The following is a 14,235-nucleotide window of genomic DNA, read 5'->3' on the forward strand; positions in this document are numbered from 1 at the left end:
GACCGGCCGCGTTAGGTACCGGGCCTCGTCTTGCCTCATCATGACAGGAATGTCAGGCTTAGTCGAGTTTGCTTGTCTGGGTGAAGTCTATGTCACCGCATGCAGCATCAAAGATGCGTCTCACTCTGGCGTCGACGGGACGCTCTATAAGTACGATCAGCAAGGCACGACGCGGAAGGCAATGAAGCCAGCAATGAAGCCAGGGGAGAAACATACTTACGCAACCATGTTTTGTACGCGTTACTCACTTCCGGTCGCACAGCTCAGGGTCCTGATATTGCGGGGCAGTTTTCCTGGCCGTCTTAGACGCACGAATGCTTCACCTGTATGGGGAAATATCAACGGGACGCCCGTAACGAGACTGAGCGCCAGGCACTGCTGTTTGAAGTTGGCTTCTGCTCATGTACATCCATGCCCCATGTCCCCGTGTCATACGGTGACTCGGTTTATGTCTGACAATCACCGCACCGTTAGCTGAACTACGCCACCATCAAGGAAGACTCATCAACGCTGGACAAGTTCGATTCAGCCCAGAAGCCCTAGTGCAGACTTCGTCCTGAGGTTTTGTCTCACGGAACCTCACACTTGGGTAACACTGTCTTTCAAGGCGATAGGATGACTCGCTGAGTGATTCGCGTGTTAGTAAATACGTCGTAGACGTGTGCTCGTGGGTGCAGCTACGAGTTCAGGCATCATCAGGCGACGAGGATTGGAATACCGAGTACTTACTTAAACACCGGCTTCTGTCCAAACGGTGAGCGGTGTGTGCGTGTGCTAGCTGCCTAAGTGATCACACAGCTGTAAGCGTGGTGGATAACAACGTGGACAGTGGATGGGAAATCACTGAATGTGGCAGCGAGCTACTTACTAGTCACTACTGCGCTACTACTGTGCCATTACGACCAATCCGGCCAGTCACGCGTCCGAAGGATGTTGGCCTGGCCGGAATCCTATCCATGGACGCAGTGGCCGGACAAACTTGGGTACCCGGACGGTCGGCAATCGTGACTTGGCCGGCCGGCCGGAATGTGTTCATCGTCTACGCGACTGTCCCGGCCGAGTGGCCGGATCATTACAAGGCTGTCCGTTGTCACATCCCCGGCCGGAATGGTCGTAACGGCACAGTATACTGCAGAATCGGGGTTTTGCCTTTTTCGGATAGTTTAAAAAATCTCTAAAATTCCGCTAAATTTTTCTCGATTTATGGGGGTCGTTGAAAACTCGTGTGACCTGTGACCGTTCGGATTGGTCGATTGCAGGCCAAATTCACGTGATCGCGACGCGGTTGGCTGCTTGAAGTTCACACCTCCATCAGCGCTCTGCTTCCACTTGTTCACCACCGAGACATGGCAGCTTGTCTGCGCTTCACACGACGTGTGAGATGAATGTTATCTTTTCCGAACGTTTCATGAGCTACCTCCACCCGTCAGGTATGGAGGTCGTTCGTGGAAAACAAAGGTGTGACGTCTATCGTCTCGCTTACCTGGTGGTTGACTAACCAGCACCTCTTTGCACCTCGTGGGGCCAGGCCACGACCAACAATGTTTTCCTAATGTGCGCGTTTTTATCCAGCGCCAACTCTCCGAGAGTTTTCAAATTTCCTATGATACCATGACAGCTCAAGATCCTCGATGCGAAGCCAGGTGTACTGCGCGCCTCGTTGAAAATTGAGCCTTATAACTGTGCGTCATCCTTTCCATCTTTGTATGAAATCGGGACGAGCACGCCTCCGCAGTGAACCGTGTCGGAGTGAGATAGACCGCCCCGAGTCGCAGTATGATACTAACCGATTCGTCAAGACCGTGCACGGTGGCCTTGTTATGTCACTGACTGACACCCTGGGATCTCTCGCCGTCGCCACGAAGGGGCAGTACATGACGGGCGTATCTGTAGACATCGGCACATCGTTTGTCAAACCAGCGGGTCGTGTGGGTGACGAGCTCATGGCGACGGCTATCGTTACAGGAATCGGTGAGGGTCCTCCTCTGTCACGTTCAGATCAACAATACTGAAACGAGATGTTGCATCTGTAATGTAGGGAAGTCCCTGGCCTACACCCGCGTTGATTTCTACAATGCTGCTGGACAGCTGGCTGCGTATGGACGTGAGTCCGCAATTCATTGGCTGTCTACGGATAGCATAATGAAATTCGCCTCAACTTCAGACCACACCAAATATGTCGGGAAGTCCGCGGGGCACAAGGTATCACACTACTGATATCAGCGTAGCTAACGACTAATTTGAAACTCAGCATGATGTCAAATTCTCTGAGGACGGCGAGGCAATCATTGAGGGAGAAGATATCGACTAGAGACGCTCTAGGCTAGGCAGTCCTTGGGCATGATAGATGTGATTTATGCCTCATCTTTGATCTGCACTTGCAGGATCACAGCTACGCGGAACTGGGCACCCAAGCCGTGTGTCCTTTTTGGCCAGCCCATCAGCCCTCTGCTTTGGTGACGCTTACGGCGCAGGCGCCATAGAAGACAGAACTTCAGTGTTCTTCAGCTCTTGGCACTGGAAGACGACGGAAACTCACTGCACAGAATCACTCTAGTTTTCCCCCCATCTGCCCGCCCCACGACACTGCGTGGCGCACATCTGCCATCGACGCGCACACATACGGCATCTTGCATTATGTTGCGACGGTTGTCCTCCTGTGTCTTTGACAGGCGGGAACATATCGTGGGACTCCTGTCTCAACTCGAACTCCCGAGATTCCACACCGCGAGCGCAGCCGCGAGGCAGTATCACGAACTTACTCGGCCCCGGCAGCTACTGCACGAGGTGCGAAGTACACTAGCTTCGCAGGAGAGATGAAATCCACGAGCAGCGCTTGCGAGCTCCGCAGCCTATCTGCCAAGTCATTGTCGATGTCGTCGAGCTATGATTATTGGCCGGTAGTTCGGCTTCAACCTGACAGAACTGACTGCAGTCTCAGGCATGTCGGTCGCTCGAAAAGCCACCATCAATGGTGGCGTCATATACCAACAGTTTACTGTGAGTGTTGTAGGGACATGGAGAATGTTGCGACCGCGTACCGCTGTCTTCGGACGCCGTTCTTGCGAGTTAGTAGACATAGCACAGCGCTGATGTGACCGCTGAGCGTCATCGAGACAAATCTACATGGACCAGACTTCCCCTCCATCGCTATCATTATTCGACAGCGAGTTTCCAACTGTCAGGACAAATAAGGTGAAATACTGTCTTGAGCAAACCGAAAGGTGGAATTGATGACGTACCAAATGGCCGGCGAACCTGCAGTTGCTGCGAGCTAGTGCTCTAGGCCATCAGCCGATCTAAGTGAGAGAAAATGAAGGTCGTCGGCGATAAACTTTCACAATCGAGACCTGAGATACGATGGGAAAATTGTGCCGGGGTTGTTCTCGACAGTCGAGCAAGCGTGCTAGTATATCTGTTGCGAGAGGGTCTAGGATTTTCATCAAGTCGGTTGTGGACACCTTAATGTCAGGTCAACCAGCCACGGAACAGAATTGTCTCACACCTACCAACGATTTACCCACGGCGGTCGCATGTCCTCGATTCTTACATGGCAGAGCCCGTCAACCTCCGGAAGGAGGAGAGTAGTGAGTATCCCGGCATATACTCAGCTAAAGAAGTTTGACCAAGACCCCGATTCAACAATGATAGGGTTGCCTGCAGGACACAACAAACAGTTCCTGGTTGATGTCAATTATGACTACACCATATGGACGCAACTAGATATCCCCAAACAATCGCTTCCTAGCTCAAGGCTCAGCCCACAGTAAAGACCCAGTCAACGAGAGGCGACTCACAAGGCATCTGGCGCTTCACTCAGAATAGTATGCCCACCTACCATTTCCCGAGTCCAGACGTCCCTGACAAACCAACTGATATGACCCACTGCACAACCCAGCAGATCACCTGCTGCAGCTCTCCAAGTCCCGTTCAGTGCCCAAGCAATGCCAACCAAAGCGAGAGGCAAGTAAGGGGCCGTAATTGTGACCAGACCGAAGAGAGATATCGGAGTTGATGGATGCCGGCGCGACCACATGTATATGGGGACAAATGCGAGCGGAGAAGACAGGAATGGCAAATTCACGAGTGGTGATAACGCCTGGGGCGCATATGTCACGAATATTTGAAGCAAAAAAGTACAAGTGGGACTTACGAGAAGCATGATCGAGGACAGGAATAACAACCAGAAGTAGTCTGCTTTGCGATTCGCGAAGGACGACTCCTCCAACATCCGGCTATATCGCATACTAAGTCATAAGTCAGTAAGACAAAGACAGCCTTTAAATCAAGAGTACTCACAAGAAGAACATGTGGAATACGAAATCCAGAGATATCGTACCGAAGTAAAAGAACGTTGTCAACACCCTCCATGGCTGCAACACCGTTAGTACAAGATGTGGTGAGTTGACTGCAAGCCCGTACCTGCGCGTTGGTAAATACTGCCTTAAAGCTGAAGTATAGTTGCAAAGGTGTGACGAGCTGGCATTGCTGGACCATGACGAGAACAGCAGCTGAGCGTCGAAGGTTCAGACACAGGGTAAGTGATATGCTCACGACGGCCAAGCTCGTCAGGACAGCCAGAATGAGCCATGTTCGAGTAACGGGTGGAATCTGGGTAACCCACGCTTCGATCCCTACAGGCATAGAACGCGAGTGCAAGATGATGGCCTGGTGCCAGTGGACGTGCTGGAGTGAAGTGAAGTGCTAACGCGGCTAAGCGCTCGTTCGATCAAGTTGTGCACGGCTGCAAAAGGCAGTCGTTCAAGTTCATTGGAGGTGCCTAAGCTTTGAAGTACAATTGCCACAGTTCTCCCGCCGGTCTTTCGCAGGTGCTTCAATAGTCCAATCCAATAGGTAGAAACAGATAATCACTCACACACCCGTATGTGATACGTTACCGAAATCATTGTAAAATCATGAACGCTTTTAGAGCCCGCTGACTTTTCCCCCTATGAATTCGGACGCTTCGTTGGTGATGCTTGACTTCCGACGCACAACAGAACGAACAGCCCTGGTCTACATGCTGCAGAAGACTGGAAGTCGATAATTTACTATCCAATCGCATGGGTACTTGATGTCATCTGCTACAGCTCCTCAAGTCCAGCTCCGCGCCTCCCTGAAATCAACAGATGTTCCTCCCCGTCGCAAATTCCTAACTTCCTTAGAAAAGTGCATGGAAACTCGTGGTTTGCGATGCGGAAGCTCTGAGCTCGGACGGGGCTCGAACGATAGTTCTAATTCCCGTTTGGCGATCATGCATAATAGCACGATAGCGGACATTCCAGTTATGAGCATTTGCGGAAAGAAACCGATGCTATCTGCAGAAAATATGAAAAAAATTTCAGTATCTCCTAGACTCGTCTATGATCGGATAGAGCATACCGAGGAGGACACCTGCATAACGGATGTGTAAGCACATCGTCCAACAGGTTAGCATCGTCACTTCTCACCGTCAAAACCAGGGGCATCGGGCATCGTTTTTCTGATCTCCGGTATGGCCAAAACAATGACAAAGATAAATGTCAGGTAACGACGGATCTTTTCCCCGTCGGAGGACAGCCAAGAAACTGCCACGAAACCTATTGTAGAATGCGCCAACATCCAATTGACACTGAACAACAGCATCGTTATCGCACGCGCGACGCCCGGTCTTTGTATCAACAGGTTGAGGTCCTGACTTGGAACGTGTGAGCCATCCGACGCCAGTGCGTAGCTATTGATATCCTCGGGCTGGACGACGAAGCTGGAAGTCTTCGTGATTGTGGTGAGAGTACTGATAGCGATGGGATCTCCAGTGTTATTGCTGCCAGCAGATGTGGCGCGGAGTGTCGTAGTAAGGCGATATGTATCAAAAGGATATAGGTAATCCTCGTGGACATCGAGGACATGATCGCGGCCGAACTGAAACAGCGCTTGAACACTAGAACTATACCTGAATATACTGATCTCATGCCAATTTGATTTCTGCAGACTGACCTCAATCTTTGTCCGGTACCATTGACCACTGGGAACTGAGCTGGATCGTACTTCGCAGCAGGATCCACGTCACTTGAATCACACGTCAGCCTCGCCTGAGACCAGCACTGCGAACACGCGTGGACTTACCTATCGACAAAGATATCCAACGGGATATTTGGGAGACCGCAGGATGAGCTCTCGTGTATGCCTTCAGATCCAGGAAGGACGAAGTCTGTCCCGCAGGCGACGATAGACCAACGAAGGCCAACGGACGGCTCGTCAACGTCGATGTCAACGTTCTCACCAAGCAAGACTATCTGTTGCGAGCAAAAGTAAAGTGAGCCCCTGTCCTCGTGCATGAGACATGGAACAGAAGTAGATATCTATCTACTCGCCCCAGGTTTAGTGAGGGCGATTGTGTCGAGTAGACCCTTGAACTCTGGCTCATCACCGTCTAAGCCCACAAAAGTCATGGAGATAGATGCGATAAATAAAAGTGAAAAGAGAGCAGCGAAGCCAATGATGAAGCTTGGTCGCAGTGGAATAACCCCAGACGTGGCGATATGTAGCGGAATTTCCTTGCGATCCTGTGGTTTTCCGAGCCTTGTGCCACTGGAATAAGCATGCTCAGAAGGAGCTAGAGAGATTATTGAATCGTGTCTGATGAGACCAGTGGTAGAAAGGAAGGAATGGCGCGTGGACATATCGCAGTAGTGAGGTGATGCTCAGGCAAAGGAGCGGCCAAAAGGACGCCAAGGGAGGACCTTAGCAAGCACACTTCTCCAGTGTAAATTTCGATTATATACACAGGTAAACGGCGAGCACTCCAAGGTTCCCCGAGACGTGAGCCCGGTTAGTCAGAAGCTTGCGCTCTCCATCTCTGAACCGAGAGCTTCTTCGTAGGAAAACAAATGACCCGTCACATTATGAGTCACTGCGGGGATGCCATCGAAGGAGTTGATCTTCTCAGCCCTCGGAGCCTGCTGCACGAAGGATTGCTGACTTGTTATATAGCCAATAATATCAGTGAAACACCTCCATAACATACCGTGGTCCGAATAACGCTGGAATACTGAGTGCGTCTCTTCTTTTAAATGACTCCAGGCGAAGCTTCTCACGTGCGTGCGCGCGACCCGAAAATCATTGTCACCGACAGCACAGAAGTTTCTGACTAGCAGGATGATCCATCATGACGCGGACGGATAAAGCCACTCTATTTCCATTGCAGATATGACGCGAGTGTGAACATTACAGCATGTACACTGGAATGTCTGCCAGCCCATCAGCACGGAAATGGAGAGTAATATGGCGGAAAGTACCACACAACCGCGGTCGCTCAAGCACTATCACCGTTCAACAATCCACTCAGAATGCGAATTTCCTCCAGAGGACCGCCCGCGTCTCCTTCAGACCCAAGCACACTCAGAGTTTGCGATGCGGCGCGGAGATAGGATCGGGCAGCCTGTTCCATCTCACTAATCAGCCGCGCCTCGTCTTCTGTAGGAGATTTCATCGCAACAGCGGCATTCCATGCTGTCTTCGACATTTCTAGCGCATGCATACCTGCCAAGACACCAAAAAATATGATCATGTATAGCAAGACGCAACAAACATAGCAACTCACCAATCTGTGGATAATTGCACGGATACAACAGTACATACAACGCCAGTAATGTCAGGCCTACTTCCAGTGCGTCCTTGTATTGTCCTTCGTGCGACGAGCGGCTAAATATCTCAGAGATGTCCGGCAAGTATGACTCATGCAGTAGCGAATAAAGCTCAGCAGGCATGTGTGAGAACTGGCAGTCATTGTGCGGAAGATCCGATGTTCTATCCTGGATACCGAAAACGCAGGTACGCAGCATAGTTTCCAATGCTTCGAGCTGTACGGATCCCCGCGAGGGTGGAGGAGTAGGGCTTATATGTCGAGTAAACGAACATAGAGGACAAGAACAGGTGAAGCCGTAATTCATCCGCAGAGCCTGCTGACGGGTGTGGAAGGATAAGGCAGGGTCCAAGTAGGGGATTGTAATCTGCAGGCAGTCAATATAGATCATTGACAGCATACCATTCACGACGCCATACCTCTTCACCTGCAGCAACTGGTCGTAATGTCACGATCTCCATGCAAACTGATTCGGATGGAGTGATTATGTACCTCGCCACAGCATTTGGTACACAGGAATGGTTGAAGAGTCGACTAGCGAGAGGGAATATGCCATGGGCGTACGGAGTCAAGTGAGAATGTAAAACAAAATTATTGTTGCCGAAACGTGAATAGAGGTCAATAGCGATGGCCTCTGACGCTGCAGAGGCCCTGCTCGAAGCTCTACACAAAGGAGGAAGTCTGATGTCCACATCACTGCTCTTGAGGAGATCGATGAACGTCGAGAAGGAGCTGTCACTTTCAGATGCGAGAACGTAGTCGTTATCGGGGAACATTTCCGCGAGCAACTGAGAGAGGAGAATAGCGTCCACCTGTTCATGCTGAGACAATGACTGATATTCAGGAGAGGCAACATAGCGATTAAAGAATTTGCACATCCTACGGTGATGTGCCTTCCACTGTCTGTTCTGGCCTGGACGACGCTGACGTGAGTTTGTGTAGAACACGGTACTTACTGAACTCTCTTAGCCGCACATGCCGTTCCGCAATACCAGTACGAGGTGCAACCACTGCACTTCTTCAGCTTCAGGTCGGGTGTAGACAACTGGTGACATCCATCACAACGCCGTCCTTTGCCCAACGGTAGCAAACAGGTGGAGAGCGGCGGAATGGATGCTACAAGTGAAGCCGGTCCCAAAGCTATGGCTGCCGTGGCTCTATTTCTCGCGGTTGGATGAGATTCAAGGCGGATAGTGCTTGGAAGAGAGAAAGAACGCGCCGTCACCACCATTGTCGCGAGAGAGCAATGCGAGCCAGCCGACAGCGAGAATTAGCCTGATTTGAGGCCGCTCGTAGTAAGTAATAGCGGCAGTGTCCACACAAGCCACAACATGTTTTGCCACACCAGATTTGTGTAACAGCCGCCGCGAGCATCACTCAACAGCGGCCCTAACATGGCAGAACAACGAACATCTGACGTTGAGCCTCTGTGTCGCATTTATTCCTCCAGTCTTCTCGAGGTCCGCTCAATGCTCGAGTTCAAGAGAGTTCCCCGAAACAGACTCGAGCGTTTCTGTATGGATCTTTGCTTGGTAGCTCTTTCTGTTCGGTGGGAGTGATAATTTTCTCCAATCATCGAACGAAAGTGAATAATTACTTTCTATATTTCCTTCAGGTAGAACTGGCTATTTGTTTGATGCCTTCAGTCTCAGCGATATGGTCACTCCTCCAGTCGAGATGCTCGTGCAAATTATCGCAGCCATGCGTCAGGTCAGTGATGACGCCATCGGACTGTTCCTCGTTCCCATTATGCGCCTCGGGACACACAGTGTGCTCATGAACTGATATTGTTTTCTAGGTCTCGCCAGCGTTCGAAAGTGTGATAGCCATACACGATCCAACCTTTGATCAGCTCTTTTTCGTGAACATGAATCTTCTGCGATTCCGTTGCGGGCAATCCGTAAGCAAGTCGGAAAGCGAGCAGACTTATGCATACCTCGACGGCTGGACTTCCTTTGTGCATTTACTGCAGCCTCCTCAGCTGGTGAGACCTCCATTATAATTGACCATTTCTGCAACGTTGATATGTGCCAAGATGCCAGTAGCACCGGCTCGGGTTCAAGACCTCGCTCTAGAATTGTGCCATGTAAGCGGATTGGATGGTGAATTGCCTGTGTCTACGATGCTCTCCGCGTCGCACCCTCCAGGGATCCCTGATATCGTGTCTTTGGCGGCTGTTCTTCTTGAATATCCAGTGGCATATGTGCCAGCCTCAATGGAAGAAACATCTTTCCTGGCGGGAGTCCGACTCGATGTTTATCACTGCACCCTTAGTTGGAGCCATGCAGATCACCGACCATCGGGATTCAATTCCACAGAACATACCCTCCTGAAGTTTTCGTGTCCATCGATAATTGGTGATGCGAATGCTGACCTGTCGGTGCGACAATTGGTGGAAAGACTGCAGACACGGTTTGATCCTCGCCTTAGGCAAGCTGGGTTCTCAGGTACTCTTCGCATTATACATACAGTGGAAACTCTCGACCGAGTCGCCCTGTGATATAAAGATAGAGAGATCAGGACTACAGATATGTACGTGTACACAGGTATACGCCCATAGCACGACTGCAAGACGGTTATTCGACGTCGATGTTGATGATCTTGATATCCTCGTAAGGTTTGTCCATTTTATTCGTCTTGACGTTTTCAATCGCATGCACGACCTCCAGTCCGGACAACACACGCCCAAAGATGGTGTGCTTCTTGTCCAGCCATGGCGTAGCTGTCGTGGTTATGAAGAACTGCGAGCCGTTGGTGTTGGGTCCTGCGTTGGCCATACTGACCGTGTATGGCCTGAAATCTGGGTGGTCAATACTAGTCAATCTCTGTGTGGATGCTGTCTTACCGATCGTGCTTCAAGTCATCAGAGAACTCGTCCTCAAATTCTCTGCCCCAGATAGATGTGCCACCCGTGCCGTCTCCCAAAGGATCTCCTGTCTGGATCATGAACTTAGGGATCACACGGTGGAAGATGATACCCTCGAAGTATCCACTGCGCGCATGACCCACGAAGTTCTCTACCGCCTTCGGCGCCTGGTGAGGGAACAGGCGAAGGTGCATATCGCCAACGGTCGTGTGGATAGTGGCAGCGTTCGCGACAGGTGAGGGACCGCCGGAGCCAAGCGCAGAAGTAGACGTCGCGATCGTCTGCTCTTCACGTGTAGGTCTTTCATTGAAGATGTCGCGGTCGCCGAACTTGTCATCCCTGGGAGTAGTGTCAGTGTTACTCATGCAGAGAACGGGAATGCACTTACTCAGGCTCAGAGCGGGTAAACAGATAGAACCTCTGACGCTTGTAGCCTGTGCATACGAGCGTAGGGTCCCGAGTTGACTTTTCCGCGAGCAAAGGATTTGCTGATGCTGCCGCTGCCTGTGGTGGTGAATCAATACATGACTCAGAGCGAGCATACTACTAAACTTACAGCAGTAGTCAGGCCCTTCTTCGCAGGCGCACCTTGATATAGTGTAAGATTTGTCCATCTAACAGTTTCGTCTTTACCCAACAGTCGTACAACTCGGTTTGTGAATGTATTCACGACTGGGTAAAATGACGTATTAGTCAATTGCACGAAGTCAAAGCGTCAGAGCTGACCTTTGATCCCGAGCAATGTCGGATATATCACGAAAGCCCCGCTCTCATCCCAAATTACATTGGCCCATCTGCCAGGCATGACACCATCTGGCCCTGGCAGCTCCAGTTCTCTCTCTACGGCTAGACGGCGCCCAAACTCCATATCCTCCACCTTGTACACTGCCGTGCCAGCCTGCTGCATTTCTTGGATGGCAGCCAGTGATTCGTCGTACTTCCGGGTCATTTTCCCGCTGAGGAAAGAAAAGATACGAATCTGGCGGTCAGGGAGAGAGAAGGTGACAAAAGAGGAAGAATCGGGGGAGAGCGTAATGCAAGTTGGAGTCGACTTTGACTGTAGTTTCCAGAGTTAGAGTTAGCAAGAAGTGCGCAGACAATGGCTAGCGCACCTTCTTGAATTCATAAAGGTCTGTGTTACTTTTGAATGACCACAGACCCGGAACGTTCTTGGGTAACTCATATGACTCCGACGGTTGCCAATACTCGACGAATCCACCTTCGTCTGCAGATATGACACAGTCATATCTGTCGCTATACTAAGTAAGACATATCATTGTCAAAAAGTGGGCTTGAGAATATGAATGTGGCGAACCGTCATCAGATGTACTGGGAACCGATGCAACCTATCAATCGTCTCTACAGGCGCCCCGTTGCCGCGTCCATCATATAGACGTATTGTACCACTGTCCCGATCTGAACTAAAAAATTATCATCAATCTTGCACAGCTACTAGAAAGTCTGCTTTACGCACACAGCTAGCAGTCCTTGGGCTTGACCTCGCCGATGCACCCAGCAGCATGCATGGGGCGTGAAGTCCAGTTTGATCATATTAATCATGTCTGTGGGAACGGTGTGAGCATAGCAGCGCTAGAGATACGCGATCGAATCGCACCGAAGTTGACTACGTCGAACACCTTTGCACTCCCATCTTCCGCAATGCTGGCAAACAATTGTCCATCTGCACTCGCGGAAACACCAATAATTGGCGCAAGATGTGCACGGTAGTGTTTTACGAACTCGATCCCTTGCTCCTGCTTCTTCCACAGCTTGAGATGCCCGTCAATAGAGGTAGTGAGCAAGAAGTCCGTTCTATGAGCGAAGACATGTCAGAAAGTGTACACTAGGATCTTTTTTTGCGGTACTTTGTCATGACGCAGAAATTGATAACATCTCTGTGCATAAAGCTCTTGTAATACCGGTCGGCGCTGGGGAGATGTTCCAGGTATAACTTCTCATGTGGTAGCACTGCCCGAGATTTCAGCATTGTCAACAGTTCCAACAGCGTTACTCGTACCTTTTCGTTTCTTTTTTGCCACACCATTACGATTGCTCTCCGCTGGTAAGGGCATAGGTCCGACATCGTCGTCGTCTTCATCGTCTCCTTCCACAGGAACAGCAGCCGCTTCCGTCTTCTCTGCAGCTCTGCCGGTGACACCTTCAGTTTCATCGCGTCCGTTCCGTGTTCTTTTACCGAGGACAGTTGCATCCTGCTCTGAGTCCGACATGCGTGGTGGTGGCTAGGAAGGCGCAGTGAGGTTGTACAAGGTATTCGAGACGCGTTCTCGCAGTTGTGATACCGTGACGCGGCTCGGCAAGTCGCTTTCGTCCCCACATATTCTTGCACAAAATTCGACATCGCAACCCACATGCAATGGTGATACATATATATATATGGTTGTTGTGTCGAAACGGTTAAAGGCTACATCACGACACAGTCGTCCTTCCCTCCCTCCTCGGCCAAAAAAGCCTTCTCCTCATCGCTCAGCGCGATGCCCTTCTTCGCACGCTCTCGAATAGCCCTCTTCCTACTCTCCCGCTCTGCCCGAGCGCGCCTATGGGGTAAAAAATGATACAATCGGATTGACGATAGCAATACACGGTTAACCGGATGCGAAGATAGGTTTCGGAACGAATGACGCAGGGTTCAAAGAATTAGAGGACGCCGAGGTAGATTTGCGTGAACAACATTGAGGTAGGTCATTATCCGATGGTTGAGTAGTTGGTGGTAGTGTACAGGGAGAAGAGGAACTACAGCTTTGTGAGTGATCACTGAGACAAAGCGGGACGAAGTAAGCTTACCTATCGGTTGCTGAAAAGAGATTGGGAGTAGAAGATGAGGCCTTGGCGGAAGGCTGAGGCTTGTTCTGCGTCCGCGTAACACGTGTTGGACGAGAGGGTGGTCGCGGGACAGAGGACGAAGTACCTGACGACGCCATGCCGCGCTCAATGGCGGCCATGGCTGCAGAACTTGCCGCCGACGTCTGAGCCACGACACTTGAGCCTGACTTTGCTGGGGTACTGGAGGGTCTGGGCACAGCTGAAGCACAAGCATGGTCCATCGGGAAACGATGTTGGGGACAAAATTGCTGCTGGCATTTCTACGCATGTAAATCAGTCGAGAACAGCATCAACAGAAACTAAGGTACATACATCGCACCGAATGGGTGAAAACAGCACCTTCTTGCAGTTCCCTCTCGCGCAAACTGGCATAGATGAAGTCTTGCCAGGCTTCCCAGTCATGACGGAACATTGCGTGCTGATGTGAAGTTCCATCCGAATGTTAGGATCTTCACCAGGCGGAACTGCTACTGGCGTGTTGCATAGAGGGCCTGTCGTGTGTTCCAATCAGCCTCCTTGAAGGAAATTGCAAGGGATTACGGCACAACTCACAAGATGGTGCCACGCGATTGTGCTTGCTGGCATCGAATTTGTCGCACTTGTGTGCCTCAGGTAGGAAGTGTTCGCCACAAAACGAATGGTTGCAGTGTTGACATTTGAAGGGTAGAAAGTCGACCAGGAAACATGAGGGCGCAGAGCATTGCTTGCCAATGCTCAGAAGTCGGTCGTCGCGATCAGCGGATGAATTCGACATGTGGGAAGTGCAGAATGTGGGAGTAGGTGTGTGGGGGACACAAGTCGTTGAAAGACTGATGTAAGACCGCTGAAAGGACGCGCGTCCAGCGCGACAGCGATGAACGCGCAAGACCAGAATGTTCTCGCAAGCGCTCGTGAGCTGTCCCGA

General features: G+C 50.9%; 6 protein-coding genes across 6 annotated transcripts; 1 reads left to right on the forward strand and 5 right to left on the reverse strand.

Annotated features, from left to right (window-relative positions):
* Nucleotides 1–1,346: 1,346 nt before the first annotated feature.
* Nucleotides 1,347–2,311, forward strand: SCP_0702080 (Putative esterase; the record flags this gene model as incomplete). The annotated part of the gene is made up of 9 exons (XM_027760134.1): nt 1,347–1,376; nt 1,431–1,458; nt 1,529–1,554; nt 1,619–1,682; nt 1,736–1,749; nt 1,800–1,971; nt 2,039–2,104; nt 2,165–2,202; nt 2,252–2,311. The coding sequence occupies 9 exons, from the start codon at nt 1,347–1,349 to the stop codon at nt 2,309–2,311; spliced, it is 498 nt and encodes a 165-aa protein (XP_027615935.1).
* A 1,408-nt stretch (nt 2,312–3,719) lies between these two features.
* Nucleotides 3,720–4,644, reverse strand: SCP_0702090 (Uncharacterized derlin-like protein; the record flags this gene model as incomplete). Its single annotated transcript, XM_027760135.1, has 6 exons — nt 3,720–3,744; nt 3,798–4,099; nt 4,154–4,247; nt 4,300–4,373; nt 4,423–4,488; nt 4,555–4,644. 6 exons carry the CDS (start codon nt 4,642–4,644, stop codon nt 3,720–3,722), a joined length of 651 nt encoding a protein of 216 aa, XP_027615936.1.
* Nucleotides 4,645–5,094: 450 nt separating this feature from the next.
* On the reverse strand, nt 5,095–6,317 carry SCP_0702100 (predicted protein; the record flags this gene model as incomplete). The annotated part of the gene is made up of 5 exons (XM_027760136.1): nt 5,095–5,318; nt 5,383–5,394; nt 5,451–5,920; nt 5,977–6,048; nt 6,106–6,317. The coding sequence occupies 5 exons, from the start codon at nt 6,315–6,317 to the stop codon at nt 5,095–5,097; spliced, it is 990 nt and encodes a 329-aa protein (XP_027615937.1).
* Nucleotides 6,318–7,294: 977 nt separating this feature from the next.
* Nucleotides 7,295–8,502, reverse strand: SCP_0702110 (SET domain-containing protein; the record flags this gene model as incomplete). Its single annotated transcript, XM_027760137.1, has 3 exons — nt 7,295–7,521; nt 7,583–7,991; nt 8,044–8,502. The coding sequence occupies 3 exons, from the start codon at nt 8,500–8,502 to the stop codon at nt 7,295–7,297; spliced, it is 1,095 nt and encodes a 364-aa protein (XP_027615938.1).
* A 1,698-nt stretch (nt 8,503–10,200) lies between these two features.
* Nucleotides 10,201–12,718, reverse strand: SCP_0702120 (Peptidyl-prolyl cis-trans isomerase cyp15; the record flags this gene model as incomplete). Its single annotated transcript, XM_027760138.1, has 11 exons — nt 10,201–10,417; nt 10,470–10,829; nt 10,879–10,994; nt 11,047–11,162; nt 11,217–11,547; nt 11,603–11,749; nt 11,806–11,911; nt 11,965–12,052; nt 12,106–12,302; nt 12,356–12,458; nt 12,508–12,718. 11 exons carry the CDS (start codon nt 12,716–12,718, stop codon nt 10,201–10,203), a joined length of 1,992 nt encoding a protein of 663 aa, XP_027615939.1.
* Nucleotides 12,719–13,093: 375 nt separating this feature from the next.
* Nucleotides 13,094–14,085, reverse strand: SCP_0702130 (AN1-type zinc finger protein; the record flags this gene model as incomplete). The annotated part of the gene is made up of 4 exons (XM_027760139.1): nt 13,094–13,241; nt 13,293–13,591; nt 13,644–13,822; nt 13,884–14,085. 4 exons carry the CDS (start codon nt 14,083–14,085, stop codon nt 13,094–13,096), a joined length of 828 nt encoding a protein of 275 aa, XP_027615940.1.
* Nucleotides 14,086–14,235: the final 150 nt, after the last annotated feature.

The sequence above is a fragment of the Sparassis crispa genome, assembly GCF_003851025.1.
Source record: "Sparassis crispa DNA, contig_000006F, whole genome shotgun sequence".
Taxonomy (NCBI): Eukaryota; Fungi; Basidiomycota; class Agaricomycetes; order Polyporales; family Sparassidaceae; genus Sparassis; species Sparassis crispa.